The sequence below is a fragment of the Fukomys damarensis genome, unplaced genomic scaffold (assembly GCF_012274545.1).
Source record: "Fukomys damarensis isolate Sample0158 unplaced genomic scaffold, DMR_v1.0_HiC HiC_scaffold_20, whole genome shotgun sequence".
Taxonomy (NCBI): Eukaryota; Metazoa; Chordata; class Mammalia; order Rodentia; family Bathyergidae; genus Fukomys; species Fukomys damarensis.
In genome coordinates, this window is record NW_022900932.1 from 23376499 (window position 1) to 23391628 (window position 15130).

Here is a 15130-nt window from a genome sequence, read left to right on the forward strand (position 1 = left end):
AAAAAAAAAAAAACAAAACAAGGAAGAAGGGGAGAAACAAATGTGTTTGTAGTAAGAATGACTTGGAGCAGAAGCAACTGGAAGAAACTATTTATAATGGTATTGAAATAGTTAAGATAGAAATAAAAGACTGAATTTTAGGAGACTTTTAAATATGAGTTGGCCAAATAGGTAATTGGCAAAGGCCAAGGTGTTTCTAATGTCTACTCATCTCAACTATAATCTAAAGAAAAACAATGCCTCAAAAGGCAAACTAATTCATTTAAGAAATCGTTAGTTATGCTTGAAAACCACTTAAGAAAGGTCATTTTTTTCCTCAGATTACATAGCTGAAATGCTAGAAGTGTGACATAGGGGTGAAGATTTCTTCTGCCTTATAAAGCAGCAGTGCATGGTCTGTATTATGTCTGCTTTATATTTAAGCTAAATATCAGGAAAGTCGAGTAGGATAGAGCTTTCTAATGCAGTGCAGTGTTGAATCAGGTAAACTGGAGCAGCAGCAGAACTGAACATGTTTTTATAAAATGTAGCCTGTCTTATATTCATGATTTCATATATCTGCTGAGGATTCTGCACCAGCACTTTAAAGTATGCCTAGTGGTGAAGGCATAATTTTAGCCTGGCCACGCGTGTACATGGTTGTCCATTTGCAGGAACAATGAAACACTAGAGACCAGAAATTTTGCAGAGTACACAAAGGTACATTATGAGTTAATAGGTTCATAAAACTCTAAAACTGAAATTGTGGAACACTGCACAATAGTTATGTCTAGATATAGTGTATATTTTCCTTGAAATTTAAGATGTTCTTCTTCCATAAAAAAGAAATAAGAGAATATCAACAAAATATTTTAGCTAATTTCTCCCTTCACTTCCCATCATTTCTTGAAAGTCATTTAAGCAAGGTGCAGTGTTTAGGGTGCTGAGTAAAAAAGATGTCCTTTTATTTTTGCCACTATATTTGGTGAAGTCTGAATGCTGTATCTAATGAATTATGCCGGTGGCTGTTATTTTTCACATTTAAACTCCATTTTTTCCGTCATATTGTTGACTCTCCTTTAGTACTTGACCTTTTGAAAGATTTTCATATTCTGACCTTTAATTCCATAATTTTACACCATTTCCTCTTATGATTACTTATCTTATATTTATCACCTCCCCTTGATCTTTTCCTCCAATATGCTGGTAATTTCCAAAGGTGTGTTCTCCCCTTCATGTATTCATTTTAATGTTTGGTTTTCTTCCAGGTCTATTACTGTGTCCTCTGGCTCAATGTTCTCCAGGAGGTGGGGTTGGGCTCTTATCTTCTTCCTCCTTCTATGCACATGTTATTGTCTCCCCTCCTCCAAAAGATATCATCACTTTTTTTCCTATACTTTGCACTTATTTTTCAGATTTTTAAATCCTTGAGTCAACTCTCATTGTGAAGGAGAGTGACTTTTCCATGTATATGAGGACCCGTGAGGTGGACTCATGATGTGGCATTCATCATTGTACTTCATCGGGGTTCTGAGTATGATCTCTAGGTCAGTACTCTCGAAATTCTTGGAAAAGCTCATTCCCAAGCCCTATCTCAGATCAACTGGATTATACACGCCAAGGGCATGGCTCAGGAATCTGTCTTAACAGGGTCTCCAGGTGATCCTAATGAAGGCTAGTCAGCATCACTGATAGACTACAATTTCCTACATTGCTCTGATTTCCATACTAGATTACAGTTTTAGGACAGAAATTAGGATGACATTTAGGATTACTACACAGCAATTGGACCTCACAGGCTTCAAGATCCGAACACAGGAATTGCAAATGTATAAAACCTTTTTTATTTTTTAAAAAAATGCACATTTCTGATTTCACACTTTGTATTTTGTATGGTTTGGGGGTTGTGGGATGTTAGGGGTATTGTCGCGGGTGAGGTTCCCAAGAAAAAGCAGGCAGATCCAATATCAACAATAGCAACAAGACGAAAACTCTTTATTCTTCAGCCCTTACATAGGCTGCTACATAGACCTACATCACTGTGCCCTTGCAACCTTGTAACCCAGGGGTGGTAGTCTATGATGAGTCATAATTACATAAGAGTGTCGCATTTTGCGCATTTGCCAGGTGGGTTCATGTCCTTATGGGTCCTCAGGCATCTTCGCCTTTCAAGCAGCAAGTGGTTCCCTACATATGGAAAGCAAAGAATTACTTTCAGGCCAGCCTTTGTAATGGATAGTTCACACCTAACACCTCTCATTACCTGTGTCCTCCAAAACAGTTTCACATGTTGGCTTCTACAACCTTGACTCTTAACTTGCTGATTTGACCTTTTTAAATTATACTAGAATTATTTTATCCTTTACTTTTTGAAAAGAAATTAATCATCTTTCTTTGAAGAGTATCTTTATTGTTTCTGAGTTTACAAAAAAAAAATATTAGGAAGTCTGACATTCCTAAAGAGAAAAGAAAAACCATTTGAAAGTCCACCACCCAGAGAGAACGTTTAATCATTATTTATAGCATACTTGCATGTAGTTTATATGTAGAAGTAGCATCTTATGAAGCATGATATCTTGTAATCTACTATTCATTTTTTTTTTTTGTACCAGGAATTGAACTCAGGTCCTTGCTCTTGTGTGGCAGGTGGCAACACCACTGAGCTAAATCCCCAGCCCCTCATTTTTATTTTCTTGTCTTTTAAGTATTGTTTGCTATAGATTTGTTGATGGCTGCTTGGTATTCCTGACAATAATCTTAAACCTAGTTATATCCTCCTTTAATTCATTGAAAAGCCCTTTTTATTACCTCCACCATTGTAGTGCAGACTTTCTGACTCCTACAACCTTTTGCAATAGATTCCTATGTTTGCTGAAAATTAGTAGTTCTGAGAAATTGTTCTAAAGTCAACATGACTCTCCAGTGCCTTCCAAATAAGGCCACAGTCCTGAGCAGGTCAGTCAGGGGCTCCTGCTGCTCCCTTATGTATACCAAGGTTCTACATGAGACTGCTTATCATTCTCACAGAAGTTCCTATTTTTGTACCTTCTTGAATCTTTCAATTGCTCTTCCCAAAAATTCTTTCCCACTAATGATTTTATTCAAACATATGCCTAAGTAAAAGACCTTCCTAAAATTGTAAATCTCCTACCCTTTCCACCATTTAATTTTAATCCTTCTTTTCTACCCAATATTTCATTCTTAGTTTCTCACAACCATCTTACAGACTATATATTTCCCTTACTAGTCTTGATAATCACCTATCTCCCTGACTGGAATATTAACTCCAGGAAGGTGATGATTTTTATTCCTGTCTTCTTTATTGCCATATTCCTAAAACTAGGAAGAATGTTTGATACATAAAAGATACTTGTTACATATTTGAAATATGGAATGAATAAATTAATGAATATATGAAAGATTATCTACTAGTGAAATATCTCCAAGCCCTCAAATAAGTCAAAGCTCTTATTTTAGTGATTTGCATATTGAGTGCATTCACTACATACCTAATTGTCCAGTGTGAATCTGGATGCCCAGTTCAAATGTTACTCTTCCCTAAATTTTTTCCTTTGCACCTCTATTGAAGGTGATCTCTCTGCTCATTACACTTGATCTTAGCCAAAAGGCCGAGAAGCGATCTGCTCATTAATGTCTATTGATTATTATCTGTTCCTATAGAATTTATAATATATGGAATGAAGTTATATGTTTCACTTCCTCATTGAGTAATATTCAAGCTCCTTAAAGGAAAACACCAGTTATCTTTGTATCTACTGCAATCCTTTGGTAATAACATTTCATAAATAGTTTTTAAATTAAATTACTGCTGAAAATAAAATATTACAAAAAGCAAAGAGAAAAGGTGTGTTTTACCATTTACCCTGTTGATAAATTTGGATGTATCTTACATTTTGAAGAAAGAATACTTAGCATTTACACATTGATAATTATTTATGAAGAAATCACTGTGTAAATATTCTATATCATTACAGATTATTAATGCTGCACTTGCTTTGGCTGCAAGACCCAAAAGTCAAGTGGTGAAAAATACCATGGAAATGTACAAGCGCACGTGGGGAAATTACATACATGTTCTTACAGAAGCTGTGGATGACATTACAAGCATTGATGATTTCCTTGCTGTATCTGGTATGCTTTTGATCTTTTAATTTATATGTTTATGCTAGCAAGTTTGGGAAACAGAATCATAGTGAACATGACTCATTTTATATGAAAAGCCTTTTATTAATGAGCTTTTTAGGAGTGAAGTGTGGCTATGTAGTAAAGCCACTGTGACATCAGTGGTCTCTTCTGGGATTATGAACCTCTTATTTTCTAACCTTTGCACTTAAACAATTTACACTTCCTCTTTCAAAGAAACTCCTACTGATGGGAAAAGCGTAAGACAAAATAGAACCCGTCTTCCCTGGATTTAAGAAATCAGCATTTTCTCCATTGTTTTTCTTTTCCAGGAAACTTATCTCCCATTCAGGAGAGCTATGTATCAATGGGAAAAGTTCTCATTGATTTGAGATATAGCATAGTGATTCAACTGCAAGTATAGGAATTTGATGCACTAATCTCAAGAATCAAGGAAACAAGTGCAAACATCTAAATACATTGGCAACATTTGGGCTTGAAGCACAGATGATTAACTCATGCTACATGAGTTAGGAATTTCCCAGGATTGTAAACGTATTCTTATAAGATCATAACTTCAGAAGTATAACTCAGAGTTTGATTATAGTACTGTAACAGTGATGAAGTACTTTTTTATTCTCTTAACATGTACACTTGACCATAAGATAAAATACATGTTTAATTTTAGTATTGTTTCATTTTATGAGAAATAGATTTTCCTACACTACAATATTATTTTAAATAAAATATCAATTTCTCATACATATTCAACATAATTTTTATAAGTTTTCTGATTTACTTCAATCTGTTAAATTGATGACTTTCACATAGTCATGCTATTTCATCCTGAACAATAGATATTCCAGAAACCTAGTATTTTTTCATGATTCATTAATGAAAAGGAAATATATGTTAATTAGTCATTTTAAAAGTATTTCATTTGTACTGGTATAAATTAAAAAAACAAAAATGTATGAACGAAAATATTAATAGCCTTTAATATCGTTACTGACTAATTCAACTTTAATGACATCACTCACTGTACAAACAAAATCAGAGTTTTATTAGTGTAAAAAGAAGAGAATATGGCTGTTGAACAGACAACTAAACACGTTTGCCCCAGAACCAGAGAAGCTTCTGTACTTGTCTTTTCTACCCTTGTATAAATTTGTATTTTCTTACTTAGAGCATGACAGCTTTTCAACGTCTGTTCCCACACATGATGACATATTCTTTCAAAATATTCTCAGAATAAATGGGAAAAAATCTAGCTGGCTCTATACATCTTTTTAATATTAAGCTAAAAGTCCTATGTTTAAAGATCACTAACCAAGCAGTAGATGGGTTAATGTTTTTCAGGTGATTAATCATGGCTCACATATCTATGATGAGGGCTTACCACTATCTGGACGCTTGTGTGTGGGACAGATTTTTCTTAAAAAAAAAGTTGCAAGTGTATCTAACAGCAAATGACTTCTCTGGTACTCTCTTCTGATGGTGTTTTAGAATGAAATGGTGGTTTTAGTCAGACTTCTGATACATCAACTGGAAAGATGCTGTACCCGATGTGAGGTACATCAAATGAAAAGCTAGTTCACGGAGGATTTGAATTGTGAATTACCTAGAGGATATCATGCTTACAGAGGTTTTGTAAACATTTCAACTTTTTCTTGGACTTTGTAGAATTCAATATTCATTTTTAAAGATATTTGTTTTGATAAGAATAAGGAAATGGAATCCTGGAAATATCCCTATTGTCTTTGTAAATAGTTGTGAAAAGTGTGGGATTCTTACAGTATCTTCACATTGAAATACAGATTAAAATTAATAAAAAATCAGTAAGAAATGATTTTATTCTTGGACTTAAACCTGTTATTTTATCATTAAAACAAAGAAATCACATGTAAGATGTTTACTTATAATCATGTTTCAGAAGTATTAGATTGTTCAACATTCAGTGTAGGCTTTTGAAATGAATATCTCTATACCAAATGTCATGCTTTTGAAATGAATATCTCTATACCAAATGTCATTTATAAAGCTACCAAATTCTAAATATAAATCTATCATTGGTGCTTTACTGTTGTATGTTAATATCATCACCAAATTTCTCATGAAACGAAAGTAAAAAATATGCCTTTTCATCAGACATATTTGTGTTATTTTGTTATTTTGCTATTTAGGCAGAACTCCAAACATAAGCATAATCAGGTCTTCCTTAAAAATCATAGGAATATATCCACCTCATTTATTTATCATATATTATAAATTTTATGTGTAAAAATATTATTCAGCTATGAACCAAAGTTAATTTTCAGGAGCAAAATGTGTTTGGCAAGGTAAGTTCAGTGTAGTTCCTTTGTCTGAAATGAATTCTTTGTGGTTTAATGTTATTGATGAAAGAGTGTTATTTATAATGTTATTTATGAAATTAATGGTTTTTGATACTAGTTAGAAAAATGCATTTGTTTCCAAACTTTTTGTCCCATTGAATACAAAACTTATTCCTCATACTGTTCTTTATCCCTTGTATCATTCTCTGATACTGTGTATGACAAAATAACCATTAGAGAGTGACTTTTATGAAAATTCTTTGACCATGTCAGTCTGTTCTCTTTATAGACACAGGAAATGAGATGACATTTGAGAAACTGTTTCTTATTAGTCTTCCATAGTGCTTGAAATCCCCAACATTAGTTGTTGTCTTTGTTACTTTTCTTTCCTTGCTGTGACAAAATACCTCACATCCAAATTAAAGGGGGAAGGGTTTATTTAGCTCACGGTTTGTAGAAGTTTCTGTCCATAAATGGCTGGCCCTAAGGCAGAGTAACACATGGCAGAGGGGCATTGCAAATGAGAAACAGTTCATGCTGCCAACATGGTAGCAAAAGCAAGAAAGCAAGGGACCTTAACAACGTCTTTTTGTCCCTCCTGTCTTATCCACACTTACCAGGATTAGGGTAGTGCCAAACCAATCACTGGGCTGATTTTGTAATTATAAACCCTTAATCCCTTCACCACACAGTCTAGATTCAGTCACCTCTGAAAAAGCTCTATGGCTGCAAGGGGCTCTTGAGGGAACATCCAGATATAAACGATAGCAGTTACTCAAGTAGAAACTCTGAAAATTTAGAAGAGGAAATAATTTATGTACCACTTTTTGAGCTATTGCATGAAATGATTCATAGTGAACTGTAAACATGGATAAGAGGGAATGAAATTGACCATAAGAACAATAATTACTAAGATGTGATTAATACATGAGTTTCTGATGATGCCACTTTTCTTTTACTATTTTTGTCGCTGATTAAATTGTTTTTGAATAATTTTAAGTGATAAGTACTTTTAAAGATAGTTTAAGTTGAACAAAGTGTGAAAGCAGAAGAGATAACTGGCAAATGAGCTGTGAAAATGGAGCTTGTTGGACAAAATAGTTTTTATTTATTTCATGTAACTAGATGTTTAATATGGTTGGTTTTGGGCTTACAAAACCCCAAATCAGTAATGAATCATACTTGAAATTTTTCTTTACTCCATTTCTTACATTTCTCTTAAATATGTCCAATTTTACCCATATCCCCTGCTACCACTCCAGTCCACACCATTATCTTTTAACTGAGAATCTTTCTAATTGATTTGTCTGCTTTTAGAGTTTTCTAAAGACTCTTAACAGGTATTTGCGAGATATTACTATTTATCCTCCCTTTAAATTCTGCATCCAAATTAATTTTCCACGTTTACGTCTTACAGTTGGTGTCTTGTTTTGTTTTGCTTTTGTACCAGGGATCAAACTCAGGAGACCTTGCACTTGCGAGGCAGGCAGTAGAACCACTGAGCTAAATCCCCAGCCCATTTACAGTTTTATTAAGCATTTCAGCCTTGGAATTAATATTTTGAATTATGTGAAATAACTTTCAGCATTATTCATTACCATATTCTATGACCTTGACATAGTAACACATAGATAACTCTGATGTTATATCAAAAACACACTACCAAAGACCTCTTTGTGACATCATAGTGAAGTGACTTCTAGTCTCTATAGAACTGTAATCTAAATCACTGAACAAAGAAAAATTAAATAGTTTTGCAATATTTTTTCATAAGTTTATGCCAAATAAACATCTCATAATGTTATCAAAAGCAAAATATTAAATTAATTGCATACAAAGTACTATTCAAGATTAGTGTGTTTGTTGGAATAGGGATCAGGATAAAAAGAATTAATATAGTATATATTTATGCAAAGATGAATTATATAATTAAAGTCCAATATCTATTACTTATACATATACTTTATTTTTCAACTTACATCTAAGTGAAATTATTCTTCACTAAAGGCATTAAGGCATAATATACTTCCATGTTGATAAATAATATTAAATATGAGATTTTTAGTCATATCCCGTAAAAACTCATTTTGATAAAAATGCATTGAGTGTTTACTATGTGAGAATTAGTATTATAGGGAATAGAAAAGGAAGGAAATGATGACATTTTCTTTCAGAAGTCTAATGAATTATTTTACAAAATAAATTGTGATAGTCATAAAGACGAAATCCTATGCAATTATGCAGTTAATGCTGCTGCAGTGTCCAGATATTGAGGGAAGCTTTTTTTTTTTTTGAAGGAAGCATTTTTAAAGAGAAAACTGTTTAACTGATTTGTTGAATTTTCAATAAAAGAAATTGGAAAAGCATCCCACAATGAGAGAAAAACATGTGAAAGTGCCTGGTATGTTTGAGGAAGAGAAACATGGCCAGTAAAAGGAGCACAAGGTGCACGAGGATGTTTGTAGTCTTTAACTTTTGTAGGAAATATGAGTCATCTGAACATGAAGGTAGTAGCAATATAGACTATCAGATTTTAGAACACTACCTCTGGATGCTAAAAAAAAAATTGTAATAAAACTAATTGCTAAATTTTATTCTTAGAAGTGAAAATAAGATAATATAAAATAGATGTTTCCTTGATTTCTCCACTACACCTCCAAAATAAATAAATAATAAAACAGAGTGTATGAGTGGTATATTGAGATGTAGCAATAGGAAGATAAGGATCAACTTCGTGATGAGAACCTGGATCCAGTTGAATCAACTAGGATTCCATGTACCTTGAAAATAAGCTTTTTCTCATTAGAATTGTCCAGTTGTGACTTGCAGCCAAGATATTCTAAGCCATTTGCTAAAATTAAGAGTCTATCTTTAGGTGGTTGTAAGACCACCCCACATATACATACACACATATAAGGTTCTTGTGAATACATTTTTAATGTGACAGTATATAGCTTTGCTTTTACTGTGGAGATAGCATAGAAAGTGTATATATAGGTTTTCATTAAAAAATTATTGAAGTAGCTTCCCTAAAGTAATCCATTATTTCACTGTTGGTAATTATGTTTTGAATTAATGCCTGTTCTTACATGACTGAAAAGTAGTTTGGGCACGTGGACTGGAATTCATCACACTCTACTCCATGTACCAACAGGCAAATTTGCTCAAGATGTTCTCATTGCATGGCAGGTCTGTTTTGAATTTTATGAATTAAATCTATGGAAAATCATAATTGGAAGTCATTTTCTAACTTTGCAAAATCAGATTTGAGCATTTTTGTGGTTACTTTGAGGTAAAAATGGAGGCATCATTAATTATCACTGAAACAATATGTAGCACTAAAGATTTGCATTTTAGACTTGTACATCAAGAAAAAAAATAAGTTTCCAAGTTGTTCATATGCACCAGCTATTAATTTACAAAGGCTCTGGCTGATAAAGTTTAATTTTCATAAAGGATTTAATTACACATTTTGATAAGCATATTTACATTATTAATAAACCATATGATTTATTATATCATATATTGACAAATATTTTCAACAAAAAATAAAGCAAGTCTCATAATTTCATTTGTATTTAGATTTTTATAGTCAGTGTCCAACTGTAAGAACATGCATTTAAACAGTATGGTTTGTGTGAATAAAGAGTCTTATTATGGTGGATACTGTAAAGCATTTTATAGATTAGATGAAAGATTAGGAGGGAAGTTTTCCTTTATTATATACTCCTCTTTCATCTACCTATTGATTTTGAGTTACCAAAGATTTTAGTTAGAGCTGGATGGAAGGGTTTTAGGTAGCTGAGAGCAGAATAGTCCTTACCTATAAGCTTTGCAAAGGCCTCCTCTAAACAGAAAAAATTGTCCCTCTTGTTATCAAACTGGGTGCAGATAAAAGATCTGAAAACATGAATTCATGTATATGAGCTTGTAAATTTGTGTTAACACAGATTTAGGGACTTTGAAACCATCCTCGGGAATTTTAACCAGTAAAAATATTTGCTTCCAGAGTGACTTCCAGAAAATGTGGTGTGAAAAATTTATATATGTATTTTTTAAATGTAGCTAAGAATTTCTTTCCTCTAAAAAGTTGACTCTACACAAGCAGAGAGTAGAATATTGTTTATCAGGAGCCCAGGAGTTTGGGGAGATTGAAAAGATATTGGAAAATGATACAAAATTTCAGTTAAGAGGAATGAGTTGAAGAGATACATATATAACACTGAGACTGTAATGAATAACAATATATTGTATATTTGAAAATCGCTGAGAACAATTTTCAAGTGTTCTCACCACAAAAATAAGTATGTAAATGTACTACATATATTGATCAGTTTGATGTAGTCATTCCACAAAAAATAGATACGTATTTCAAGTAATCATGTTATATGCCACAAATATATTCATTTGACAAAAATAGCTTTATGAAAGAAAATCAATACATTCTCAAACAATGCATATAATTCTTATTAAATTTACTTATGAAGTAGACATAAAATATTGGCTTTTCCATCTAGAGAGTATAAAGAACATACAGAAAAGCTTTTGGAGGGAGGTAAGTATGCTTAGGACTGACAATTCTACCATTGCCCATCAGACCTATTATATTTGGGAAATAAAATAACCTGTAAAATTCTTTTAAAACCCTTCAAAATGTTAATAATTGTGAAACTTATTAATGTATGTGCTCATTTATTTAACAAATGTTTTGTGATTACCTTCACTGCAACAAGACTGTTGATATAGGACAGTCAATAGAACAAACAAAAATAATGTCTGTACTCTTATAGTTCACACACTGTATGCCTAGATTAATAAAATGTAATGATATATTTAAAGTGTTTTGAATAGCATCTAGCACATATACTGGTAGACATAATAATCTAGATCCTGAAACCCCAACAGTAGTACAGAATACTACAAGCAGTTAGAGAAAACAAACAAATTACATGCAAAGGAAAGCCCTTCAGAATCACAACCGATTTTTCAACACAAGCCCTCAAGTTAAGGAGAGCCCGGAGTGAGATATTTTAAGTCCCCCCCAAACCCCTCCAAAAATAGGCTGATGTATCCTGCAAAACTATGTTTCAAAATTGATAGAGAAGTAAGGTATTTTCATAACAAAGAATATCTGAGAAACTTCATAAAACAGCAATGCAAACAATTTTTAAAAATATCCTAGAAAAAGGCAATGTAGGTCACAACTCCATGAGGCCAAATAGAGCAAAGGCAATAGGCAAGAATTTAAAGGAAGAGGGAGAAAAATAAAAAAGAATCAACAACAGGACAATATCATGACAATAAGTCAATGCATATCAGGTATAATCATCAATGTCAATAGCCTCAATTCACTGACCAAAAGAAATAGACTGGCAGAATGGATTAAGAAGCAAAATCCAACAATGTGCTATATATAATAAACACACCTATTTGAAAAAGAAACTCATAGCCTGAAAGTACAAGGATGGAAAACAGTTGTCCATGTGACAGGGACCCAGAAAAAAGCAGGGGTAGCTCTCTTATTTGCAGGCAAAGTAAATTTCAAAACAAAACTAATTAAGAGAGAGAGAGAGAAAAAAAACGGTCTTTACATCCTTAAAGGGAACAATCCAACAGGAAGAGATGAAAATCATAAATATATATGCACCAAACACTAATGCTTCCAACTGTAGAAAACAAATATTAAGGGACATGAAAAACAAATGAGCACTAACACAATTTTAGTGGGGAACCTAAGTATCCCATTGTCACGAATAGATAATCTAAACTAAAAATCAACAATGAAATACTAGAACTGAACTAAGCTTTTGAACAAATGGACCTAATAGATGTCTACAGAGTGTCTCATGCCACAAAATCAGAATATACATTCTTTATGACTGCAATCAGTCATTTTCTAAAATAAGCCACATGCTAGCTCATAGAACATGTTTAAGTAAATACAAAAGAATTGAAGTCATTCCATGTATATTATCAGATGATGCTGCAATTAAACTGGAGATCAATAGCATAAGGAACTGTAAGAACTTCACAAATGTGGAAATTGAGTAACAGTCTCCTGAACAACCAATGGGTCACAGCAGAAATTAAAGAAATTAGACAGTTTTTACAATTTAATGACAATGCCAATACAACATGCAGGAATCTATGGGATACAATAAAGTCAGTTTTACATGGGAAAGTCATTGCATTTGAAAGCCCACACCAGGAAAACAGAGCGAAATAAAACAAGTAAACAACCTAATGGAGAATCTTAAGCTCCTAGAAATAGAAGAGTGAGAGAAAACCAAAGCTCATACAATGTAGGAGATTATAAAAATTAGAGCAGAAATCAATTCAATGGAGACTAAGAGAACAATACAAAAACATCAACAAATTGAAGAGTCGGTTTTTTGAAAGAATAAATAAAATTGATAAACCCTTAGCCAAACTTATAAAAAAGGAAATAAAAAGCTCAAATTCATGTTATTGGAATGAAAATGGTGAATTTATAACAGATTCAGCAGAAATCCAGAGGATCATCAATACCTACTTTAAGAACCTATACTCTAATAAAATGGAGAACACAGAAGAAATGGATTTCTAGATACATACAAAATACCAAAATTGAACAAAGAAGATATAAAAATGCTAAACACAGCAAATACAATCAGTGAAATTGAAAATGTAATTAAAAATTGCCAACAAAGAAAAGCCCAGGTCCTACTGGCTTCACTTCTGAATTCTACAAGACATTTAGAAAAGATCGATTGACACTATTCTTCAAACTTTTCAATGAAATTGAAAGGGAGGCTTTGTTTCCAAACTCATTCCTGGAAGCAAGTGCTACTTTGCCTACAAAAACCAGGGAGAGACCAGACCAAAAAAAAAAAAAAAAATAAGAAGGAAAGAAAGAACTACAGGCCAATCTCCCTAATGAACATAGATGCAAAAATCCTCAATAAGATACTGGCAAACAGAATACAGAGGGTAATCAAGAAGATTTTACACCCTCAGCAAATCAGATTTATCCCAGGAATGCAAGGATGATTCAACATAACTAAATCAATAAATGTAATATACTATATTAACAGAGTCAAAGACAAAAACCATATGACCATTTCAATAGATGCAGAAAAAACACTTGACAAAATTTAGCATCGATTTATGATAAAAAACACTACAGAAAATTGGAATAAATGGTCTTTACCTCAAATTGATAAAGACTATCTATGAAAAGCCAACAGCTAATATCATACTAAATAGTCAAAAACTGAAGACTTACCCACTAAAATCATGACCAACACAAGGATGTCCACTATCACCACTCCCATTCAATATAATTTTGGAAACATTAACCACACCAATTAGACAAGAGAAAGAAATAAAAACAACAAAGATAGGAAAGGAAGAAGTGAAATTGTCATTGTTTTCTGATGATATGATACTCTAGAATACCTAAAAACTCCTCCAAAAGACTTCTAGACCTAATTGACAGATTCAATAAAGTAGCTGGATACAAGATAAATACTAAAAAATCAGTAGCCTTCTTGTACACAAATAATAGACTCACTGAGAGTGAAATTAGGCAAACAATCCCTTTCACAACAGCATCCAAAAAAGTGAAATATCTAGGAATCAATCCAACAAAGAAAACAAATGACCTCTACATTGCGAACTACAACACTAGCAAAAAAGAGATTGAAGAGGATGTAGGAAAGTAGAAAGACATCCCTTGTTCCTGAGTAGGAAGAATCAGTACAGGGAAAATGGCCACACTTCCAAAACTGCTATACGGATTCTACATAGTCCCTATTGCAATCCCAAAAGTTTTTTTTTTTTTTTCACAGAACTAGAGAAAACAATCCAAAAATTTATTTGAAATCAGAAGAGGCCTATAATAGCAAAAGCAATTCTAGGCAACAGAGACATGCCAGGGGGTATCACAATTGACCACTTGAAACTATACTACAAAGCCACTGTGATAAAATCAGCATGGTACTGCCAAAGAAATAGACCTGAGCATCTGTGGAATAGATTAGAAGATGCAGAAATAACTCCTGACATACTCAGCTACCTCATCTTTGATAAAGGAGCTAAGCACCCTCACTGGAGGAAAGATAGCCTCTTCAATAAATTGTGTTGAAAAAACTGGATTTCAAACTGCCAAAGATTAAAACTAGACTCCTATCTTTCACCATTCACTAAACTAAAATCCAAGTGGATTAAAGATCTAAATATTAAAAGAGAAACACTAAACTTGTTGGAAGATAACATAGGTAGAACTCTTGAAGATATTGGCATGGGAAAAGACTTTATGAACAAATCCTCAGTAGCATGGGAACTAGCACAAAGAATCAACAATTGAGATCTCATCTTTTTGAACAGTTTCTGCACTGCCGATGAAATCACAAGCAGAACTGAGACACCCCACAATGTGGGAAAAAATTTTTACCTGCTGTTCCTCAGACAAAGGTCTACTAAGTACTCAAAAAATGAGACCCTCCAAATATAAAGACCCAATTCAAACATGGACATCTGAAATGAACAGGCATTTCTCAGACAAAGAAGTGAAAGCATCAAATAAACATATGAAAAATGTTTGACATCACTGGTCATTCAGGAGATGCAGATGAAAACACAGAGATTCCATCTCACCCCAGAAAGAATGGCTGCTATCAAGAAATCAACCAATA

At 33.1% G+C, this 15130-nt stretch overlaps 1 protein-coding gene across 4 annotated transcripts in view; it reads left to right on the plus strand.

The window, feature by feature from the left end:
• Nucleotides 1-15130, plus strand: part of Ctnna3 (catenin alpha 3) — a 1561788-nt gene that overhangs the window by 1060688 nt on the left and 485970 nt on the right. For all 4 annotated transcript variants that reach the window (XM_010605540.3, XM_033766563.1, XM_033766562.1 and 1 more), the window contains one exon: nt 3975-4131. In XM_010605540.3, the coding sequence (XP_010603842.1) occupies nt 3975-4131 (157 nt within the window). The remainder of the gene's footprint in view (nt 1-3974; nt 4132-15130) is intronic.